The sequence below is a fragment of the Plectropomus leopardus genome, chromosome 11 (genome assembly GCF_026936395.1).
Source record: "Plectropomus leopardus strain MGB_pleo_1.0 chromosome 11, ASM2693639v1, whole genome shotgun sequence".
Lineage (NCBI taxonomy): Eukaryota > Metazoa > Chordata > Actinopteri > Perciformes > Serranidae > Plectropomus > Plectropomus leopardus.
Window position 1 is genome coordinate 27,846,004 of NC_142186.1, and position 22,229 is coordinate 27,868,232.

Genomic DNA, 22,229 nt, shown 5'->3' on the forward strand with positions numbered 1-22,229 from the left:
CAAAGTACACCAGAATACTTTCAAACAACAAAGCGTGCACTGCCAGAAGGTATGATGGCCTGTCACATAGTGTCCTGAACAAAGAGTGGGTTGCAGTGGGAGTTGTATCGGAGCTGCTGGAACTCTCTTGTTTGTGAACAGCATGGGGCTGATTCAGGGATTATTAGAGCCTAGGGAGAGCCTGTGTGTGGGGTGCTATACAACAGAGGGGAACAGTGCACAGCAAAGGTAAACAAGGCCTTTAATCAATCAGCGGATGTTTGAAAGCAGGGAACAGTCGAGAAAAAGCAGGATGTGAATGGCCTGCAGTTCGTATAGGAGGTTATAAGTAGAGGAGCTATCTGTGCCGGGAATACCGAGCAGACCTCAGCTGTTACAGCGGCCCAGTCTGATCCAATTTGTCAGACCTCACCTCTTATTTCCTCTCATCGACTGCCCTCCTTGCTGCCTCTGCCTTCGTTTTTTTTCCCTCTTCCGGAGCCATGCATCCCCAGCGTCCTCTTCCCCAGGCCATGCCCTCTTCCTCTCTGGGACAGCACCTTCGGGACATGGCCATGGGTTTGGGAAGAGGCAAAAACTTCCTGGGAGGAAACTTCGCCTACAGTTTCATCCAGTCCGTCAAAGAGTGCCTGTATTTCCTCCTCTGCTGCTGGTGCATCAAAGAGATCCTGGACTGACAGACTGAAGGAGAGAGAAGATCAAGTGGTCAAACATTGATTTCCCCATTTTTCTCCGTTGGCTCCAAAAGCATAATTTCAACCAGCTATTATTTCATCAGGAATGGAGTGTTTGATCAGCGGTGCTGGCAAAGCTTTGGCAAGTATTAGTCTTGTCTCATATGATAACAAACTACCACTTGAGCACTTAGCGTACTCTTTCTAATGCGATTTTGTATTGTTTAAAGGTCCAGTGTGTATGATTTAGATATATTGGCAGAAATGGAATATAATATAATACGTATGTTTTCTTAAGTGTATAATCACCTGAAAATAAGAACTGTTGAGTTTACATTACCATAGATTGAGCCATTTATATCTGCATAAGAAGCGGGTCTTCATCCACAGAGTCCACCATGTTGCATCACCATGTTTCTACAGTAGCCTAGAAAAGACGAACCAAACAGCGGCTGTAGTGTGTTTTTGTGTTTTGCGTCTGCCAGTGTAGTTTGGCAGCCTTTCTGCAACAAATGTGTAGAAAAAATACTGATTTTTAAAATTTTATTTATTTTTTTTTTTTACATGAAACTGCTTTATAAAGCCTCATTTTACTGGTGAAAATCACGGGGTCTGTGGCTCCTGGTTAAAACTTCCTGAACATCTGGATCGTGTTACATGGGCGCACACATCAGCAGGTGCTGGGCTAGCTGCCTGTCTCCTATGTGCCAAATACCATAATAGAAACACTGATTTGTAACTTGAAACTGCTTTATTTAGCATTTGTACCCATTTCAGTCACCTGTTGCGTTTGCTTTGGAGAGGAGGAGACCTCTGCAGATAATTTAGCTTCCGGTAAAAACCTCCTGAACACTGAAAGAATTCTAACAGGGAGAAAGTTCATCTGGTTGTAATCTTCAATCCTCGCCTCTAGATGCTACTAAATCCCGCAAAATCATACACACTGCTCCTCTTTAATCTTACAAAGCAGCAATTTCAATGAGATGTCCTGAATTTTAAAATTATTTTATATGTTCAAAATATTTGTATCTCTGTTTTTCAGTGTCTGTAGGATGCTCTTCTTGGGTTCCATGAAATACACTTGAACATTTCCAGAAACTACAAAGGTCCGCTGGGTTTTCCTGCCTTCAGCTGAGGAATGGCACCCCTGATGTTCACTGTACAACACAAACTGGTGTGCACTGAATAAAGGAACTCATGAGTAGAAAAAGAATTTCCTTTATGTCTGCATGTTTGTTCATTTTGTTGTGGTTAATCTTATAATTGAGCTATTTTTTAATCATATAAACTATTTGATTTAGCTTTTATGTGACTGTAATGAGACTTTCAAGTTTGCAGTGTTTACAGAGGTCAAATGTGTGATTTGTGTATTGAACATAAACAGGATACATTTTACAAGCTGTTTATATGGGAAATGAGGATATCGTGACCAAAATATCAACCTGGAGTCAGCCCAAGCCTGTGGACTATCACGCTGAGGACTGCTGGTGTTATCATATGTAAGATGCATGTTTCACATCACCTGCGTTTGTCAATCAACTTGGAACCTTTCCCAGCGAAGAACAGTGACGCCGCATTCCTATTGGTCGAGCTGCATGGAGAGGGGCGGGACTAGAGCGGACGCCGGCTGTGATTGGACGAGAGGCGTGTGGATCATGCAAGTTCAGGAGGCACTTTCTAAGTTCGCAAGTTGGATGGTGAGACTGAGAAGTGTCTGCTGTTTCTGTGACAGACTGTGGGGGTCTAAAGTAAAGCGACGGACCACGGTAAGGCTGACCTAAATTTGCATTGAACTTAATATTTTTACTGCAACGTAACAGCGTCTTTTCTGTTGTTTTTTTCTTCCAAAGCGCCGCCAACGTCGTTTAAGTCACTTTTTCCTGGTTGCTCGTGTGACTGTTGTAACGATTGAAAGTTTTGTGTTTACCGTCTAATGTTGACATTTGGCTCTTTTACTTTACTCGCAGTGACATTCAACACGTTAAAAAAGGTGTTTTCAAAATTAAACTCGATTTTTATTTTATTTTATTTATCAGTGAGCCCATCTACATATGACATTTCCTGTCACAGGCGTCCTCCTCTGAGTCTGACTAACTAAGCTAAGTGCTAATTTGACGATGTGTTGTTTTGTTGATGATGCTGTGTGTGAACATGCTGGTTATGGTGCGTTTACTGACAGCCTAACATTGCTGCTCAAGTGGCCTGTCCTGTAGTTTATTCTCTTGACCTTTTTTGGTAATTTTTCCACGCTGAGACCAAGATAATAAGACGAGGCGTACAGCTTTAATCATACATTTGGCTGTTTTTTGAAGACATAATATGGCCTATTGCAGTTTTATGTGGCACATAAACTAAACTAGGGAAAGGCTTATTGTTTGCATAAAAAGATATTAATAAACTGAGATCAAGCAGGGTGTCAAGTATCTTTTATTTATATGACTGCTATGAGGATATGATGTAACTCAACCTCCCTAAGCTAGAGCTTTGCAGGTTATATTAGATATTTCTCATAAAAATCAGAGAGAAAGTACACACTAGGAATTGGATTTTTATTTTTTCTCTGTTAAAAGCCATCGGCTTTGTGATGCTGTTAAAGTAATCCTTTTAAAACTGTCCTTAGAATAAATTTTTGCCTCTGTTGTGTTCCCCATGGCCATCTTCTGCATGCTCCCTCTTCTGTCTCTAGTCAATCTCATGGTGGCTATATTTAGCTGGTATCTATTTAAGCCATTCCACTATATGCCCCACAATGCTCCTAGGGCCCTAGGCTAGATTCAGTAGACTCCTCTTGGGAGGCACTCGATTAGGAGACCTAAATTGCGGAGCTGGGAGAGAATTGAATTTGGGGAGTGAAGTGTGTCATTACCCAGACAATGTGGTGTTAATATAAGTGGTTAGCTCTTTCTGCATTTGCTGAAGAAAGCCAGACTACTCCTGATAAATATGCATCTTCGCCATGTCCTCCTCTGCTGTTTGAGAGGAAGGGCTTTATACAGCTGTAATGCCTGACACTTGTATCTGACCAGGAGGTGAAATTGAAATGTCAGTCTGTGTTTCCGCTTGAGTGATCTCAGCCTGGAAATTGGTCACTGCTGCAGAGATTCAGGAAAACGGTTGAACCATACATTTATCTTCTTGTAAACTCTATAATTCCCAACCAATGTGCAAAAATGAATATGAATATTTGCTATGCAGTTGAAATTGGGTGATTTACAGAGATGAACAAACCAGTGGCTTTGAAATGGGAAACCCATTCTGCTGTCCGTATCTCCAGAATGGTGCCGGCCTTAGTTACCAGCGTCCCGTGCCAAAACATGTCTCAGCTAGTCAAAAGCCAGGGTGACCAAAAGCCCCACAACACACACAAACTACTAATGAAGAACTGAATGGCCCCTGGGAGCTGGACTTCCTGCACACATTACACACATGTACACACACACACACACAGAGCGATGTGTTACAGTAGCTCCTTTATTGGCAGAATGGGTGAGGCTGAATAGCAGAGGCATGTATTCAAATCCTGTGCTTGGGTAAACAGAAAATGTAAATTTCTTTCGGCTGCAGTACTCAGCCTGTCTACCTAATTGCTGACTTGCGACAGGCTGTTGAACAATACACCTGCTCACTTAGGTAGCTGTCGTTTCAGTGACAAGTGCATTGTTAATAAAACAAAATTCTATTTAATCTATATAATTTAGGAATTACCTTGTTGAAAAATCACACAGCCAGCTTTGATGCAGAGTGAAGATATACACAACATTTACATTTATTTTTTTATATAGTTTATTTGATTGTTACGATGTGAATTAACATAGTACAACTTCCACCTGTTAGAAACAAGCCAATAAACAATAGACATTATAGCTACTGCTTGTTTCCAACTCCTGTTAGGCTATTTTTAAAGAAAAAGAAATAAGAGAAAATCAAGGTTACATACAATAATGTCCATACAATAACAGTAATGGTTAAAAAAGACATAAAGGTTAATATTTACATCAAGATTACATAGAATTACAACACAGAGTTACAGTACAAACGCACAAATATCAATATTATGTACAGTTACAACACTCAACTAAAAAACAATCTAAAATAGTTAAAAATGCGGACATCTCTGATTTTCCTTCAGCCAACCTTTAACACTTTTGGTAAAAATCTTAATATCTTGTGTTAATTTTATTTTGGTTGGAAGTGTGTTCCACATGTAAGAGCCTTTTGTGGAAAAGGCTGACTTCCCCGAGGACATCTTACAACGTTTGATTTTACAATTGCTGCTTGCTGTGCCCAATGTTCCTACCACTATTTTGCCTGCCGATAAATTTGCATAAAATATTCGGTGCTAAATATTGAAGGCATTTAAAAAAATCAGATTGAGGGATGAGATTATAATTCTAATGTGACTTCTTTACAATAAACTACTAATAATCATGTCATCTGTTTTGTATGTTTCTCTTATGTTGCAGGAGACAGGCAAAGCCTCTAGGGGGCCATGTCTGGTGGCAGCAGTGCTAACAACAGCTGGACCATCCTCACTCCTGAGGTATCACCACTCTGTAAAGAGCATAGGAAGTCGCTGTGCATGACCTCGTTGAAAAGGCATTATTTTTAAAAAAAGAAAACTCTTTGTCCCAATTGATTTTCTTTTGGGTCACCTGGATATGAAGTAGGTTTCTGTAATAAGACTGTCTCTGTTTCTTTTCTTTTTTTATGGTTTTAACTGTTTTGCAGAGAAGTTAACTGGCATGATGTCTAGACTTAAACAAACACACCCACTGGCTTTTTCAGTGGCATTTTGGCAGGAGCTGTTGTTTAACAGAGTGACAGTCCGTCACTACTGGTGCTCAGACAGAAGACAGTAAAAGACTTCAGGTTCCAGCAGTAATATCTAAACGGTAATAATGTCTGTGTGTTAATGTCCTTTGACTGTATGTTGTTTTGTTCTAGGAGACTGTCGCTGAAACCCTGAGGCCTTTGGCAGAGCGGACAGAGCACCATGAAGAAAGCTCCACATCTGCAGCAGGTGTTTGTCACAATACATTTGAAGATTGTGAGATTACTTATGGCACTTACTGTAGGAGCCAATCATGCAATTATTTGTGTAAATGATTTTGTTTACATGTTTATTTATTTGATTATTTTGGTTAATTAGTCAGGTGGTATGGGCAGGTGATATAGGTCACCGGTAAACAGGAAGTGATGTGACATAGGTGGTGGGAACACACGGTTCTTACTGTAACCATTATCGCAAGCGTGAAGACATTAAACAAGCTGGATTTATTTTCATTTTTATGTACTCTTCACAGCAAATAATTTACGTTCTATTATTCTGCAATAAATGGGAACGAGAGCCAGTATTCTGGAAATTTGTTTTATTGGATACATGTCAAGACCTTTCCCCACCTATGCAGGTGACTTGAAGTTTGGTCATTTGGACCTTAGTCACTACTCTTGCAAAATGTATTTCTAACACTATTATTATGTTCAAGTTCTTATTTTGTACCTACTTACTGTTTGCTGTCTGTTTGCCTTAACATTTGAACTTTGTCAAAAAAAGGCGTTCCCCAAACCTCTCCTCGAGTATCACTCCTGAAGCTACTTCCTGACAGACTGATCAGTTAATTCAGCTGTGCTGCAGCAAACATGCAGGACAAATGGTACTCAAGGAGAGGTTTGGGAAATGCTGTGTTAAACTATTGTTCTTAAAGTCTTCTTGCCTCTTGTTTCTGGGTTTGATGAGCCAGATTCTGGGGAGAACCAGCCTGCAAATGGTGCAGAGTCTGCAGAGGGGCTCCCTGTGGAGGCCCACCTGGTAAGACAAAAATACACATTGTTTTCCATAATGTACTTTTTGTTACACAGCATAGCTGAATATGTAATTAGGATTTGCAAATGTAGGCATTCTGCTGTGCTTTTTGTAATTATACCATGCTTTGGTTGAACTGCCTTTAAACTGTTTACACCATAGCCACAAGGGATGCTTGGTTCTGATTGGCCAGTGGGTGTCTAGCCACAGTATTATCCAAGTATTTTTACCTTGAGGATGACTCATGTCAGCTGTTACCAGGCTACAGCTTCTCCAAGGTTCTGTATCAGTTGTTCAGAACAGTGATTTCTCAGCAAACAACTTTCTGCTGTGTAAAGACATAGTGTAGTTATGGTGTCCTGTGCAGAGAAAGAAGTCACGCTGTCTGTGTGTGTTGTAAACTGAGCTTCTTTGTGGTTTGTTGTCGTAAACTGATCCAGTAGAACGTGCATGTTAGTGCATGTATGTATCCCACAGGCTAGATCATTGCTGTTGCTTTGCACTTTGCTGATGGGTCAGTTTACTGCTGATATTGGGACGGTGGTGGCGCAGAAGCCTTTTGCTCAACTTCTGGTTCCCCCGTGGTTAACACCGTTAGCTCTGTCAGCCCTGTTGCCATTGTTTAGCACTGTTAATGGAGCTAACACACGTCCATGTTTAGAACTGTGTACCGACAACTCATGTTCTGAATTTCACATAAAGCCCCTTCAATAGAGTTATGAAATATTTTTTCATTTCCATTTAAAGAAATTTTCTCAAATGTACATTCTTAATTTTTTTTAGCAAGGGCTTTATTAAAGGTAGGTACACAAAATGCATGAAGTCGCAAACATATCACTTACCTTTTTATATATTTTAATTAATAGGAATTTTGGAAAATACACTGATGGACATTTTGGCAGAGAGTTAGATGAGAATATAAAAACCAATGTCTGTCTGTGAGATATAAGGCTACAGCCAGTTAGCTTAAAGACCAGAAACAGTTAGCCTGGCTCAGCTAGAAAGTAACAATACCTCCTTGGACTATTGTGGACTATTTCTTGGCTGCGACCGTTCACGTCCTGGAGTCTCTGCTGGATGCCTGGCAACTGGTCCTAGCCAGGAAATAGTCCAACACATAACCCCTTGTAAAACGGCAAACACTTGTTTTACAAAAACTAATGTCTTTACACATCATGTCTTCTCCAGATTAAACAAAATAAAGAAATATAAAATGCTAATTATTTAAGATGTTGGGATGCTGGTAGTTCCCTTCCCTCTGTTTCCATAGAACTTCTCATCTCACACAGCCCAAAATGTCAACATTTAGGTGCATTTCTTGATTTTAAACCACAAATGTAAAACCTTCAGGAATTTTGTCGAGGGGTCTACAGATTATTGGCCTGGCTGATTATTGGGGCCGTTATTTGGCATTTTGCTGATTATCTGTATCTGCGTTTTATTTCAATGATCGCTGATAAAATCAATTAATAAAAAAGTGTGCGTATTACACTGAATCAACACCTGGGAAGGCAGTCTGCAATACATGTAAAGAAAGTGTCAGCATGGAGGAACTTTTACTTTATAAAAAGTCAGGGAGCTATTTTTATTCATTTATTTATTTTCACTTAACTTTATTAAAAAAAAAACGTCACTGGGAACTTGCTGCATATGATGTTGAAAGTTTCAGTTTTTATTAAACATTTGCTAGAGGCATCTAAACAAAGATTTGTGTTGGAATTTGTCATCTTCCAAATTCTTAATTTTGACAGAAATATTTTCATTTTGATTGTAAATGCATATCAATTCCAAATATCGGTTATCGGTCTCATTCACTACTGATTATCAGTGTCAGTATCTGTCCTGGTAATCCAATATCAGTCAAATCCTAATTTCAATGACCTAATTCTTTAACCCAGGAAGAAGAAAGACCCGAAGAAAAAACAGCAGAGCTGGGTGAAGACACGAGCGCAGAGCAGCACACCTCTGTGCCCGCTGACACCCCCGACGCCGCTGTGCCCACCTCTTTGGAAGTCTCCGGCAGCTCCGTCCCACACAGTGATGCACTCCTCAGCCAGTCAGAGGGCCTACCTGAGGGCCCGGCACAGTCCAGCCATGACCCGGAGTCATTTTCTGACTCCTACACCCATGTAACCCCCTCCTCTGATGAGCCGCCAGCCTCAACGCTGAGCACAGAGACTCTGGGAGGGGTTGAGTTTACACAGGAGGAAGAGAGGCTCCCAAAGGACGGGCTACTGCATCCGCTAAACGGGGAGGAGCACCAACAGGAAGAGGACGAGTCAGATCTGAGGACGACTGACTTAGGTAAACAGGCAGGTATGGAAACTTACGTCCAGTCATTATTACATTACCATTATAACAATCTCAGCAGCAGTTTTTATTATGTGTGTGACGTTAGATCTCCACTTGGTATTGCCTTTGTTTTGGGAGACTTAACAGTGTGTATTTGTGTTTAAAGTGTACTTGGTGGACCAGCTGGTTATGGAATTGTTCAGTATCTGGGCCAGGAGGTTGTCTGGAGAGGCTGTGGTTGGTACGAGGCAGGGAGCATGATGTGACAGCCAAACTTTTAGTTGCATGACACCCTGCAGGAGTAAATTGGCTTCAGAGGGACCGGGCCTCTAAAGTTTTTTTGCAGTGTGGTGTTTTTGGTCCGCAGTTCTTTTTCTCGCTACAGCATTAAAAAATGAGTCTTCTTTTGCTTTGTTGTGCTTTTTTTTTTCTTCACACACCTTTTGTTTAACAACTAGCTCAGTATCAGAGTTCTCTATAGTGCCACTGCTCTTTTTACGAAAAAAATTGTTATGTAAATACTTTGGAAACTTTGGTGCCAGAAGTTCCAAAATGAGTCACTTGAATCACTTTCCAGACGATTTATTCAAGATTTAAGCCTTATCTATGCAGTTAAAAAGAAAATAAGGAATGGCAACAGAGCAAATTAACCAGCGTGCCATCTTATCTCCCACGAGGAGTATACTGCAGCATCAGACCATTTACAGTGCCGGAGCTGCTGTGCTATCTAACATCTACTTTGTAAGTGCAAGAGCAAATTTGTGCCAAATAATGTGCAACAGCTTTACAGTAATAAATATGCCAGAAAAAATTGTCCAGTTTATAGCTACTCATTAAATAATCAGCTGTTTTAGCATATATGCTTTGGGGGAACCCATTAAAGGATTAAAACTGTATATTTCAAAGTAAAAGTCAATATATACTGTGACAGCAGCTTTTCACACTCTTCCCCTCCACTGCTCCAGACTCCCCTGTGGATTCACAGGAGGTTGAGGAGACAACTGAGAAGACGGGAGAGGAGGCAGAGCCAGAGGTGAGGAGACGGAGGTCTCTCTTGGCAGTTCTGGAGCGGATCGGAAGGACAGAAGAGGAAGAGGAAGGAGAGGAAGAGTTTCAGCTGCCACAGCGGGAGGAAGAGAGTGGCTTCTCTGTGAACAAGTGCATCCTGGGTGCCGTCATCCTGGTAGGCCTTGGCACCATCTTTTTTTCAGGTAGGCATCCCCATATGGCCGTATGAAGTGGTAAACATACCATTTGCCTCTTCCTGTGTTAATGAATTTTAGATGAATTTTAAGATGTTAAAGTGCAGCGAGTTAGAAGAAAATGATGTTAGAAGCAGTAAAGTAGACAAAGGGTGCTCTGAGACTGAGGTGTATTATACCTGCAGGTGTCTTCATGGACCTGGATGAGGGTATGTTATGTGTGTGTGTGAGTGAATGAGTGCTTTCCTGCCCACAGCATGTGTTTTGTATGTGTGACTATGCATGCAAAAAAAACTTTTATGCGTCTGATGCCTTTTTTAAAGGAATACCTCACCCACAAAATGGCCATTTGTCTATCAGCTACTCACTGCATGTAACCTTGAATTCATAAAGAAAACTTAATCTTGCATGCCTCTGCAGAGGACGGAGAATCCAAAAGAGGCAACCACTTTAAAAACGGGCACAGTGTTTAACAACAGGAAATCTATATCAAAACATTGATATAGAGTGATAGACATTTACAAACTCACAGCAACTTGTGCAGTATAATCCAAGTGTCATTTATCCTGTCGTTAACTCGTAAACACATGAATCTTTGTAAAAACATTATGATTTAAAGCATGCCTGGGCACGCACATGTTTTCGAATTATGCTCAGGCTGAGCTCATACACGCGCACGTGCCCAGGCATGCCACTTGTAAGCCAAAGTGTTTTTTTATTGCACCAATTTAGCAAAACAGTATATGTCTGGGAAGCACTGAGCACACAACTGGATAAATGAGACTTGAATTACACTGTACAAGTTGTGAGTATGTACAGAGTTGTAAACACATATTTTTTTTTAAGATTATTTTTTGGGGCTTTTTGCCTTTATTTAATAGGATAGCTTAAGTGTGAAATGGGGAGAGAGAGACAATGACCTGCAGCAAACGGCCGAGGCAGGAATTGAACCAGCAGCCACAGCAGCGAGAACGCAGCCTCTGTACATGGCGCCCACTCCACCAAATGAGCTACTACGCGCCCTGTAAACAGATCTTTTGATACAGTTTTGCTGTTGTTAAATGCAGTCCCCATTTACATCGATTCATGAAGAAGTTTGCCTGTTTTAGATTCTCCATTCACTGTGGAGACATGTGAGAAAAACAACGTTTTTTCATAGATTCTGTGTTCCATGTAGTGAGTAAGTGATATACAAATGGTCATATTGCAGGTGAACTATTCTTTTCAAAGTGAGTTTTAAAAACCCTGCACGCTTCTAAATTTGTGCGAGCGAGAAAGAGAATGATTTATGCACTTTTGCAATGAGGCTTATTTGCTGTTGTTGAATGAACATTGTGCCACATCACCACAATGTAAACCAGTAATTTTGAGCTTGACCACCCAAACCTTTTCCAGTTAAACCTCCAAATAGCTCCTAGCACAGTCTCTGTAAAAACTGTGAAAGAACATAGAAAAAAAGGTTTTAAACTGATAAGTTGCAAAATTGTAGATAAAAGGCTTTCAACCATCAATACATTCACTGTCCATAAACTTTTATTTTAGATATACAGAGTATAAATGGCTTTTATCTGCTCGGGAGTGCGCATTTTATGATAAAAACCTTAATGGTTGTTTGGGTAGGTGGCATTTATTCCATAATATGAAAAGCTTTTACTTGTGTTCTTTGACAGTGTATTTATTCACATGAACATTAAGCTTTGCATAATACATTTGCAGAGAGCGACTATGGTACAGTGGAGCTGAAAGATGCAGAGGTACCAGGAAAACAGGTCAGTCTGACGTCAATTTTTCGCTTCGTTTTTGTCCTTCTCTTCAGTCTGTGTTCTCTCTAAATATTATTCATTATAAATACCATTTGTGTACCGAGTTTACAGCATGATGAGTACCACCGCATGAATTTTTAGTATGATGCCCAGCGGGAGACCACCCACAACACTGGCACCATTACTGCTATTGTCTACCAACTGTGCTACTCTGGACTTTTGTCCTTTCCTGTCTCATCAACATGTGCTGTTCTCTCTCTTCTCCTCTACTGTGTCTCACAATAGTAATTTTGAGAAGTCATCTAAATTTGCCATTGTGCTGTTCTGTGTGTGCAATTTGTTGACAGGAGTGGCTTAATCCAGAGGTTCCTCCACCGCCGGTAGATGCTGACAATACAGAGCTTCTAAATAAGTTAGCCGAAGGGAACGAGCAGATTTATGTGCTACAAGCCCAACTTCAGGTGTGACTCCATTCTGTCTCCTTATCTCTCCTCTGAGTGTGTGCGTGAGGTATACATATTTACATAAATGTGTGTCTGTGCATAAACGTGTCACTGAGTTTGTAATATTCTCACAGGACCCTCTTTTCCTGTTCTTTTTTTTCTCTCAAACAGGCACAAAAAGAAGAGCTAAAAGTAGCCAAGGGACAGGCAGCAGAGGGAGCAAAGGAGCGTCTGCGGTGGGAGGAGGTGGAGGAGGAAAACAGTAGGTTGAAGAAAGAAATGGCATCTCTCCCTGTCCTTCAGAAAGAGAACGAGAGGATGAAGAGAGAGCTGGAGTCTGTCCCGGCCCTACAGAAAGAACTAGAAACACTGAGATCCACTGTGACTGAATTAAAACTCTCCTCAGGTACAAAGGGACACAGGGAGGAGGTAGGGAGGGGGCGTGGAGGAGGGTAGACAGATGATAGATATGAGACAGCCAGGGAGGGTGCAGTGTGTTTCTTCCTTTTGCTCCTTTTCTGTTATTCTCACTTGAATGCTTGCTTCTCATGTTTTTACTGACTTCTTGTGTTTTCTTTCGCAGCCAGTGAAGCACCGGTAAAGCCCTCTGCACCGCCCTCCGGTGGCCAGCCAGAGGACAGCACCCACGGCACAGCCGGATCCACAGAGAGACAGCCGAAGAAGACAAAGGGTGACCAGAGGGAGAGGAAGAAAGATGTGAAGAAGGAGAAAATTAGCGAGAAGACGGAATGGAAAGAGAGAGATAAATTTGAAAGGAAGGAAGGAGGGAGAAAGGAGTGGAAAGATGGCGGTAAAACAGAATGGAAAAAGGGAAAGCATGAGCAAGGAAAGTTTGATAAGGAAGGTAAGCAAAAGAAGTACAGTGATGAGAGTAAGCAATGGAAGGAGAAAGAGTGGAAGAAAGAAAAGGGTAGCAGAGGTGATGAAGGGAAGCCGTGGAAGGATAGGGAAAGTAAGAAAGAGTGGATAGAAAAGAATGAGAGAAAAGTAAGAAAGCAGGAGAAGGACTGGAAAAAAGCAAAGCATGAGAAAGTGAATGAGGGTAAACAATGGAGGGGGAAGGAGGAGAAGAACGACTGGAAGGTAGGAAAAGATCACGGAGAGAAGCACAAAGGCAAGGATGAATGGAAGAAAGGGAAAGATGGCTTTAAGGAAAGTAGCAAAGAGAATTGGGAGAGGAAAGAGTGGAAGAAAGATGGTGACTGGAAGAATAAAAACGGCAAAGATCATGGTAAAGAATGGAAAGGAAAGGGTGAGAGAAAACAGTGGGAGGAGAGCAAAAATCATGGAAAAGAAAGGAAGGGAAAGAATGAGAGGAAACAGTGGAACGAGTACGAGCGGAGGAGTAAAAATGGTAGAGATGATAAAGAGTGGAAGAAAAAAGATGAGAGTAAACAGTGGGAAAAGAAAGAAAAGTGGAACAGAGGAGGAGAGAAAGACAAAAACCACCACGCAGATTGGAAAAATGAAAGATCGAGCTCCCCGAAACACAAAGATGAGCACAGATTTAACGGCCGCAAGGAGGAGCGCCTGTGGGGTGACGGGAAGCCGCCTCACACACACAGCCGACCCTCCCTGGATCAGCCCGAGTACTGGGCCCAGCAGAGAGACCGCCTCCGGCAAAACCCCAAACCACAACAGCAGTGTGACTCACTGGAGGCCTGCGCCCATGCCGAGGGGCTGCTCCCTGTCCCCTTCCCCGAGTTTGAGGCCATCCTCCAGACTTACCTCGCCAAGGCACAGGAGGCCGGAGTGGATGACTCCAAAAGAGAGGAGCTCAAAAAGCTAGCTGCCGAATTCTTCAAGAATGAAGTGTTCGTCCACGACCAGACGAGCTTTCTGGAGTTTGTGGAGGACGTGGGAGATATTTTAGAAGACATGGTGGAAGTAGACGACAACGGGGAGGAGGAAGAGGAAGAGGACAGCGCTTTAGAGGAAGAAATGGAAGAGTTTGAAAAAGAAGTCATGAAAAAGTTTGCAGCGCCAGCAGCAGAAGAGAAAGTGGAGAGATCCAAAGGAGAGTGGAGGAAGGAGAGCGGACGAGGACGTGGCTGATGATGTGACAGAATTGATGGATCTGTCAAAAGCAGCTTAAGAGCGGTGATGACGGATGAGAGGTTATTCAAAGGGAACATTTCATATTGGACCACAAATGCTTACAAGAATACATTTATCATCCTGTCACTCCTTTTAGAGGATCTTATTTTACCCCTTACATCTGTTGTCCAAGAAGTTCAACTCGTAATTTCATTTCACTGTTTTGGATTGTTTATGTATTTTATCTGCACATGCACACACACATGTTTTTAATAGTCAAGAGAGCATCTAGTGTTCATGTTAAATCCATTGAAAAAGCCCACATCTTTTTTTATTTGTGGCAGAGCAGCTGCAGCTTACTGCAATCTACTGGTGTGAAAGTCATTTCCGCACATGCTGCTTCTTTCTCCCTTTTGCATGAAGGAGATTAAATCTATTAGATTGAGTTGGATGCTACTCTGCTTTGACTCTCATGCAGGAATAGATACTGAAAAGTCTTATCCAGACACTGCCTCTCTTCCTCTGCAAACTGCACTCTGCACTGATGAAGTCTACTATTTTCACTGATCTTACACTGTACGGTATGCCATCTTTATGTATTAATTGCTTTAAGCTCGCTCTTAACGTCAGACAACCTTTAAATCATTAGGTCTTAAAAAGGGTGGAGTGAAATTCTGAAAATGGTTTAGTGGATATTTTGTGTAAAATTAGCTATGATTTTTTTTTGTTTTGATTGTTTGTACATATTGCATTGAATGTGTTTTAAGAAGTATGCTGAAATGCAGACTCATAATTAACTTATTTTATTAAGGTTGGCGTAATATAGATACAAATATAATTGGTTGGCGCATAATATATAAACATGTTGAGCATGTATGTTTCTTTTCAGGTACAGAACTCACATTGTGCACTAAAATGTCCTTTTTTTTGTTTGGTCATGAGTGTAACATTTGTTTTTATGGATTAGATTTGTCATGGCACTGAGGTTGTGGCAGGTAGTTAAAAAAAAAAACATGTTTTCCTGGCTAACTTATTAAAAGTTGCAGATTTAAGGGTATGAAGCCACATAGATTAGTTTTCGGACGGTGTTGATGAAGAAGTGCGTACTGCGTGGGTTTTGTGGCAGCTTAGAGAGCTTTGTATGTTAGGGTGTTCATATTTGGCCCTGTTACTGTCACAAGAGCAGAATAATAAATTTGGTGCATCCCTGTGATGAAATAGTTTTTCTGTCTTTTTTTGGACTCACTTTTAAAATGTTTTCCTCAAAGAATTTCACCTGCATCTTCTCATATTACCGGACTGTGATTTCAGGTCTTCATCTGAAGATTTACACGTCCTGATGATGCTGCAAGAAAGAAGGTGAGCATTTGGTTTTATTGATAATAAGTTCATGGTTGTTTGAACAGTTGCCCAACCAACTTTTGTTAAACGTCAGTGGAATCTGTACCAGGATGTATTTGCAGACAGATCAGTACAGCACGAGCGATGTATTACCTTGGATTGCCTTTGCCAAAGTGATGTTGACTCCTCTTCTGGGATACTTTTTCTGATGTTCCTTCCTTTTGTTCTCTCTGTGTCTGGATGGGTGGAGCAACAACTTGGCTGATGATGGCAGAGGAAAAGAGGAAGAAAAAGGGGTGAGATTGACTACAATGACTTCACGTCGCTCAGTCACTCAGTGTTTTGTCGGTCAATCATTGTGCCCGTTTTACACTAGAAACTGGAGTACAGGCCTGGTTAAATGTTGAAACTTTTGACAACAAACTCCAGAGTATAAATGCATTACTACACAGATCATTCACAATAAGAATCTCACAGACAGGTGAAGTGAATAACATTGATCATCTTGTATGAATTCAGTGTTCTGCTGGGAAACGTTGGGTCCCGAAATTTATGTGGATTCCACCCACCCAAGCATAGGTGCAGACCAAGTACCCCTCCTCATTGCAATGACACTACCTGTTCCTTCCAGCATGATAAAGCTTCACAATACAACACTTGAAAATCTTCAAAAATGGCCTGTTGAATGTGACATAAAAGCTCAAGGCGTCAGACTGGCCTCCAAATTCCTCCAATCCCAATCCAATCGAGCATCCAGTGAATATACAGCAACTCCAGAGCCAAGTCTGATCAACTCTGCGACCTCTGGGGATTGGGTTTAGTTCTGACCTGTTGAGCCGTGGACACGGGAGCCGTGGAGGGTTTCCTTTGGTGTCTTGTACCAGGGCGTTGGTGGTGGATTGTTTGAGTCCTGTTGATTGTTAGGTAGGGAACTGGCATGTCCCGCAGATCCTCGCTCAAGAGAGCTGAGGAATTTAGAGGCCACGTTAAGGCCTTGAGCTCTTTGTCACATTTCTTGGGTCATTAATGAGCAGTTGTTGCAGCTTGGCATGCATTCAGGAGCTGCTGTTGCCATGAGGGGCTGTAACTTGGTCTGTAACAATGTTTGGGTGGGTGGTGTGTGTCGAGTGGCATCCACATGAATGCCAGGACCCAACCTTTCCTATCTAAAAATTGCAGTGTAACACAATGATCCCTGTCAGTAGCTTTAATATTGTGGCTGGTCAGGTGTAAGATCTAAGAATAATACGTGCAGTTCTCTGCATGTGAAAAATGTTGATAATTAGCCCCTCACAACAAAGTAAGGTGCCATTCCTTCTCCTAATATTGTGAAACTATTCTACTGTAGCTTCAGTAGTAATGTCACACACAAACAGAAACACAACATATACTGCCACCTCTGTGGAAAAGCAACGTCTTCAGCTGCTTCCCCAACACACCCTCTTCTGTAGTGAATAACTAACTCATAAAGTCTGTGAAAGCAGACACTGTAAATCAACCTTGTATACGCAAATGACTTTAAGGACCTCTTGAGTTTTTCCCACATGTTTTTTTTATTAATGTGCATCAAACATTTAAAGCATGCATCTACTGTGAAGGCTGGATGAGTGGCTGCAGCCGGCAGTGAAGGAATTCAAGAAGTATGGATCATGTTTTGAAAAATAGATCAACAAATCCTTAGACACAAATACATTAATCATAAGACAAGTAGCAGCATTGCCCCACAGAAAACCCTGATGCTTTTATACCACTGTATGTGATTTCTCCGCTCTGTAAGTCATTTATTTTGTCTTAGTAGCTGCAAACTCCTCTCTCAACGATGGCCGGGGGAATGGAAGCAAAAGAACTGAAGACTGCTGTTTCAGGTGTATGGGGATAAAGGTGTGTGTGTGTGTGTGTGTGTGTGTGTGTGTGTGTGTGTGTGTGTGTGTGTGTGTGTGTGTGTGTGTGTGTGTGTGTGTGTGTGTGTGTCATGCCATGCAGCTGAGACAAGAAAACTAGGTGCGGGGATATTTGGATGATGAAGTTATTGTGCTTGTCAGCACTAACTGCCTCCCTAATACGCCAATTGTGCACATCCTGTCAGAGCTTCGGCTTAAATGATACGACTTTTCCGAGGTGAAACCCAAGTGCCTCATTCTCAAAAGTTTTTGCAACACAGACGGTGTAATTATATCTGATTTACTGCTTTCTTTTTGCTCTCTGCAGCTTTTCGCGCGCTCGCACTCAGCAAAGGAAAAATGGGAGACTATTGTCCATGCATTGGCATGAACTGAGCAAAACATTAAACTGTTTGTAATATGTTTAAACCGTACTAACTCCAACTGTTAGTCTGTGGTTTCCTGAACGAGGTGATTCATCCAGCAGCCCATATCCTGCCAGAGAGGAGTTACACGCTGAGATTGCATCTGAAAATGCAATCACGTCATGGAAAAAGGTCAGCGGTGTTTGGGAAGCATGGTTTACATTTTTACCGGTTGCAAAGAACAGTGTTCAGAAAACACAAGCTGTAAATAAATAGAGAGAAATTAGTGAATGATTTATCTTGTTTAACAGGAGAGGTCGGCTACAAAAAGACCAGGAGGACTACGTGTCCTCACAATTCATCTGCACCTGACTTGGTGAGTCTCTCTGATTTATGTTTCCAGATTAAATTCTTGTAAATTGCTTTTCCTCTATTCTGTCTTTAACTTAATCTGTACTATTAATTCACTATAATTAGGAAATTCATTATTTATATGACCAACAGCATTTCTATTTTTTACCTCACCTTACATATTGGCCTGAAGATTCTCCCCATCCGTCTCTTGATTTGTAATGGAGTCTGCTGTTGGTGTGCTGGTGTCCCAGTTCAAGGCGTATGCTGGCAGCGACGGTTCCTCTGACACTCTGAACAGGGATGAGTTCCACAAACTGGTCACATCAGAGCTTCCTAACCTTGTCAAGGTAAGGCTCAAAGGTTCAACAAACAACAACACTACTGTAGTGTCGTTGTTAATGTTTATTTATTGCTGTAATACAACGCAGTAAGTGGAGGGTTTTCACTCCAGCATCTGTTGCATCCGTGGTGCGATTCTGAGACAATGGGCCCCTGGGCACAGACATGCAAAGGGCCCAAACATCGCACCTAGACAGGGGCAAAACACAGACTTGTGGTTGGTTTACAACTATTTGTTTTTTGTTTGTTTTTTTTAAATCTTGTTAAGGTAATTTTGTGTCTATTTGTGGTTGTTTTGTGTGTCTTTGTAGTCATTTTGTGTCTTAAAGGGTAGTTTGTATCTATTGATCGTTTTATGTCTCTGTGTGCAGTTTAGGAGTTATTTTGCATCTCTTTGTGGTCATTGTTGGGGGATGACACTTTGGGCCCCTGTACCCATTCAGTTTTGCACTGAAATAATTAGCCAATTTACTATTATCATTATTCTTCTTATTATTAATTATCATGATTATTATTATTCATTATTATTATTAGTATTATTATTATTTATCATTATTTATCATTTATTGATTGCTCCAAATTGTACCATATATGTGCTGGTTTGCGCTGCAGGAATGTTGCCTGTTACTCTGGTCGAGTTGCATTTTTATTTAATTTGTTTATTTTCACTTGAAGAATGATACAATATATGTTTTAGATTCTTTCTTCAGTCAACAAAATCCATGTAAATACCAAACCTTTTTTAAGTCCAAAACCTGATACAGCTTCTTCCTTTGTGCTGTATAGCTCCATTGTTGTCCAAATACACATCGGTAAGCCACATGTTGCAGATTATGACATGGTCCTTCATTACCATAAACATTTGATGCCACAAACAACATCCTGCTGCCATAAATATGCACCAGTGCACCAAATGGGATTCAAAGCCCCTGAAAATACTCCCAAAGTGCACCTTTTTATTCCTTTTTTAATAAAAATGCTAAAGCCTGCAGTGCCAAGCAGTTTAATAGAATAGCTTGTGACGCCTGTTTTTAGGAGTAAAAGTATGTATTCAGGCCTGAAGATCTTTATCTTTAGAGCTAATGGCTCAGAGTCACAGAAAACCCGGGGACACTGGTAAAGTATTTAGAGACAGGACAACACTTTGTCTTTTCATGGGATTCATTGACAACAACAAAAACCTCAGAATATCAGCAGCCTTATCTGTAGATTTTGATGAAGTTCTGCCTGTTTTAAGGGTCACCTACAGTAAAATACAGGACAATCAGGGGCCGTATTCACAAAACTTCTCAGAACAAAGAGTTGCTCCTCGTGACGACATTCCAAGGAAAGTCTTGGCAGGAGGAGATGCGTTATTCACAAGACAAAACTGTCAGGAGTAGGGAGGAGGACATTTAAGAGGCCTAAAAGTTTCTTCAGCAGAGGAGAAAATAGTGGAAAGACAAAGAAAGTGAGGACGAATACTCTCTAAATACTGAATGGCAGTAAGTTAATGAAATGCTGATGCTGATGATCTCCCCTGTTAATATCAAATAGATTTAGTACCATAATTACCACCATGAAAAAAAGTAAGCAGATGAATAGAACAACTATCAGAATGTGATAACAGAGGTGTTCATTACACAAAATAGCCACAAGACATATGTCTTAATAGAGACTAAATTCTGTGATTAGGCCTGTTGTTTTCACTTTCCATTTTACATTATTGAGACACAATCAATTGGGGAGGTGAGAACAGGTGAGTACACTGCAGAACTAGTGAGCGGCAGGTGAAATTAATCAGGGCGGGGCACACAATTAAAACTGGCAAGAAAACACAAGTGCAGGAAGTGAAGTGATCTGGAATGAGAGATGTGAGTAACAAAATATAACAAAGAAGACTTAACATGACTGATGAAGAGAATTAAACACAAAAAAACATGACCTCAAGAAGAAAATGGCAGATCGTGATTACAAGAAGATATACATTAACATGCCGGAAAATCTATCTATAGTGACAAGTACCACCAACGATTCACTCACCCTTGTACCTATGAGAGCTAAAATCAGGCAGAAAGACCAATTCTCTTAGTTTGAAATCTTACTGAAGGCCAAGTGAGGGGAGCAGAGTACTTAAAAGGTTTGTTTCTGAGTTCAGTCTGTACAGGAAACAGACAACAAGACTACGTTGTGAGATCTCAGACTTTAACTACGTTTTTTTCAATCAAAGTGCAAAGGTATGACTGGAATTTACCCATTATAACTTTAAAATAAAAAAAAAAACCCAGTGACTGAGCCTATAAAGGTCAAAGATGGTCACCCAGCCCTGTAATAAAGCATACAGTGATGAGTGAGGGATAAGTTCGGAGCTCTCTATTCTCCGAGAACCTCTTTGTTTGCCAGGCAAAGAAAATCTGCCTCATAAGGGCTGATTCATATTGAAATCATCTGGATGGCAAATTGGCTCTTTTTGCTGTACCCATATAATTAACTGTTAGTCATACTTGTGTTCGAAAGGCCACTTCTGTTCTTTTACGTGGGCAGTTTTTAATGCATGTGGTCTCACTGTGCCTCTGAGTCAAACGAAACCTTGCATAAGAATATTCCGAATATTTAGCTCTCTAAACTTCTTCCTGAGATCTCATGCAGTTAAATCTCATGTTAGGACAGGATGCAACTCTTAATGTTTCTCTGCGTTCCACAAAAACAATAAGTTTGTCGTAAAGGAAGAGTTGCCACCCTTCAGAGACTCGTATCTTTATGGTTGTGTTGTCACGTTTAACCCGAGCACAATGGCAGAGTAGTTCCTGAGGCCCGACAAAAAAATACTGCCTTTTCCAAGTGTGGAAAATTCCATGTTTCTCTTTGGTTGCACAGCTGAAATAACCTTATTGGCCACTAGATGGTGACAGAGCCACAGCTCCTCCTGCCAAACCACCTCTGCTGACGTTGCATTAATTTTTTAGCTGGCGTACGTGCCAGTGGGGTCAGCTTGCCTCAGTCTCATCGCCCCACACACACACAACAGAGAATATCACAATTGCTCCACACTCGGTCTCCCTATTGTTTTTATATTTGATATTTCCTGTTTTCCCGCAGAATGCCACTGACCACACTGCCATTGACCAGCTAATGAGCTCATTGGACAAGAACAATGATGGAGAGCTCAACTTCCTGGAGTTCTGGCAGCTGATTGGGCATCTTGCGAGCAAGCATGGAGGGTTCAGCCAATAGAGAGTCCTCAGATGCTCTGTTACAGCTTCATGTCTGTCACTGACTTGTCTGAGTGCCATACAGTTTGAGAAAATGGGACCACAGCCAAGTGGAAAACACCCTAAAGTCTAATTCAGCTGCACAATCCTGTGTTTTTGCCAGTCGTCTGCAATTCTTCCCACCTGCAACTGCCAAACTGGCACAGATTCTGTCAGAGAATACTACTGAACAGCACTATTAAAACCAGACCTTGCTGTTTCCCAACACACACACACACACACTCACATAAAGCTGCTTGTGCATACAGGTCTAGGAGGGAGTTGAAGAATGGGAATGCACTGTGTGAAAACTCTCTCTCTCTCTCTCTCTCTCTGTGTGTGTGTGTGTGTGTGTGTGTTGGAAATAGCATCTTGTGATATTTGTTATCTCCCTCTCAGACAGACAGGGCTGGAGCGTTGGCAGAGCATTATTTGATGTTAAAAGCTCAAAATAAAATGCAAATAATATCTTTTTAAAAGTGTGT

General features: G+C 41.2%; 3 protein-coding genes and 1 long non-coding RNA gene across 9 annotated transcripts; 3 read left to right on the forward strand and 1 right to left on the reverse strand.

Annotated features, from left to right (window-relative positions):
* The first annotated feature begins 249 nt into the window (after positions 1-249).
* On the forward strand, positions 250-1,887 carry lenep (lens epithelial protein). Its single transcript, XM_088084507.1, has 2 exons — positions 250-816; positions 1,717-1,887. Exon 1 carries the CDS (start codon positions 483-485, stop codon positions 675-677), a length of 195 nt encoding a protein of 64 aa, XP_087940633.1. The 5' UTR covers positions 250-482; the 3' UTR covers positions 678-816; positions 1,717-1,887.
* Positions 1,888-2,301: 414 nt separating this feature from the next.
* pbxip1b (pre-B-cell leukemia homeobox interacting protein 1b) lies at positions 2,302-15,453 on the forward strand. 6 transcript variants are annotated; one of them, XM_088084502.1, is made up of 12 exons: positions 2,302-2,440; positions 5,138-5,214; positions 5,619-5,694; positions 6,416-6,483; positions 8,376-8,793; positions 8,936-9,010; positions 9,735-9,980; positions 10,157-10,180; positions 11,688-11,740; positions 12,082-12,195; positions 12,349-12,583; positions 12,761-15,453. In XM_088084502.1, exons 2-12 carry the CDS (start codon positions 5,164-5,166, stop codon positions 14,251-14,253), a joined length of 2,853 nt encoding a protein of 950 aa, XP_087940628.1. In that variant the 5' UTR covers positions 2,302-2,440; positions 5,138-5,163; the 3' UTR covers positions 14,254-15,453. The 6 variants fall into 6 exon arrangements, with proteins under 6 accessions (XP_087940628.1, XP_087940631.1, XP_087940632.1 ...); XM_088084505.1 differs by having other exon boundaries at positions 12,349-12,439; positions 12,758-15,453; XM_088084506.1 differs by having other exon boundaries at positions 12,349-12,439.
* Positions 15,114-18,477, reverse strand: LOC148188293 (uncharacterized). The gene is made up of 3 exons (XR_015777958.1): positions 18,347-18,477; positions 15,730-15,837; positions 15,114-15,580 (listed from the first exon to the last, which is right to left on the reverse strand). It is a non-coding gene; the product is annotated as an uncharacterized LOC148188293 (long non-coding RNA).
* LOC121945557 (protein S100-A13-like) lies at positions 17,999-22,223 on the forward strand. The gene is made up of 4 exons (XM_042489793.2): positions 17,999-18,013; positions 18,133-18,197; positions 18,366-18,522; positions 21,593-22,223. The coding sequence occupies exons 3-4, from the start codon at positions 18,394-18,396 to the stop codon at positions 21,725-21,727; spliced, it is 264 nt and encodes an 87-aa protein (XP_042345727.2). The 5' UTR covers positions 17,999-18,013; positions 18,133-18,197; positions 18,366-18,393; the 3' UTR covers positions 21,728-22,223.
* Positions 22,224-22,229: the final 6 nt, after the last annotated feature.

Coding starts and splice junctions, on each gene's coding strand:
- pbxip1b (XM_088084502.1), top strand. CDS start 5,164: ATGTCTGGTGGCAGCAGTGCTAACAACAGCTGGACCATCCTCACTCCT. Junction 8,794..8,935: donor TGACTTAGGTAAACAGGCAG/GTATGGAAACTT, acceptor TTGTGTTTAAAG/TGTACTTGGTGGACCAGCTG. Junction 9,011..9,734: donor GTCTGGAGAGGCTGTGGTTG/GTACGAGGCAGG, acceptor CCACTGCTCCAG/ACTCCCCTGTGGATTCACAG.
- LOC121945557 (XM_042489793.2), top strand. CDS start 18,394: ATGGAGTCTGCTGTTGGTGTGCTGGTGTCCCAGTTCAAGGCGTATGCT. Junction 18,523..21,592: donor AGCTTCCTAACCTTGTCAAG/GTAAGGCTCAAA, acceptor GTTTTCCCGCAG/AATGCCACTGACCACACTGC.
- lenep (XM_088084507.1), top strand. CDS start 483: ATGCATCCCCAGCGTCCTCTTCCCCAGGCCATGCCCTCTTCCTCTCTG.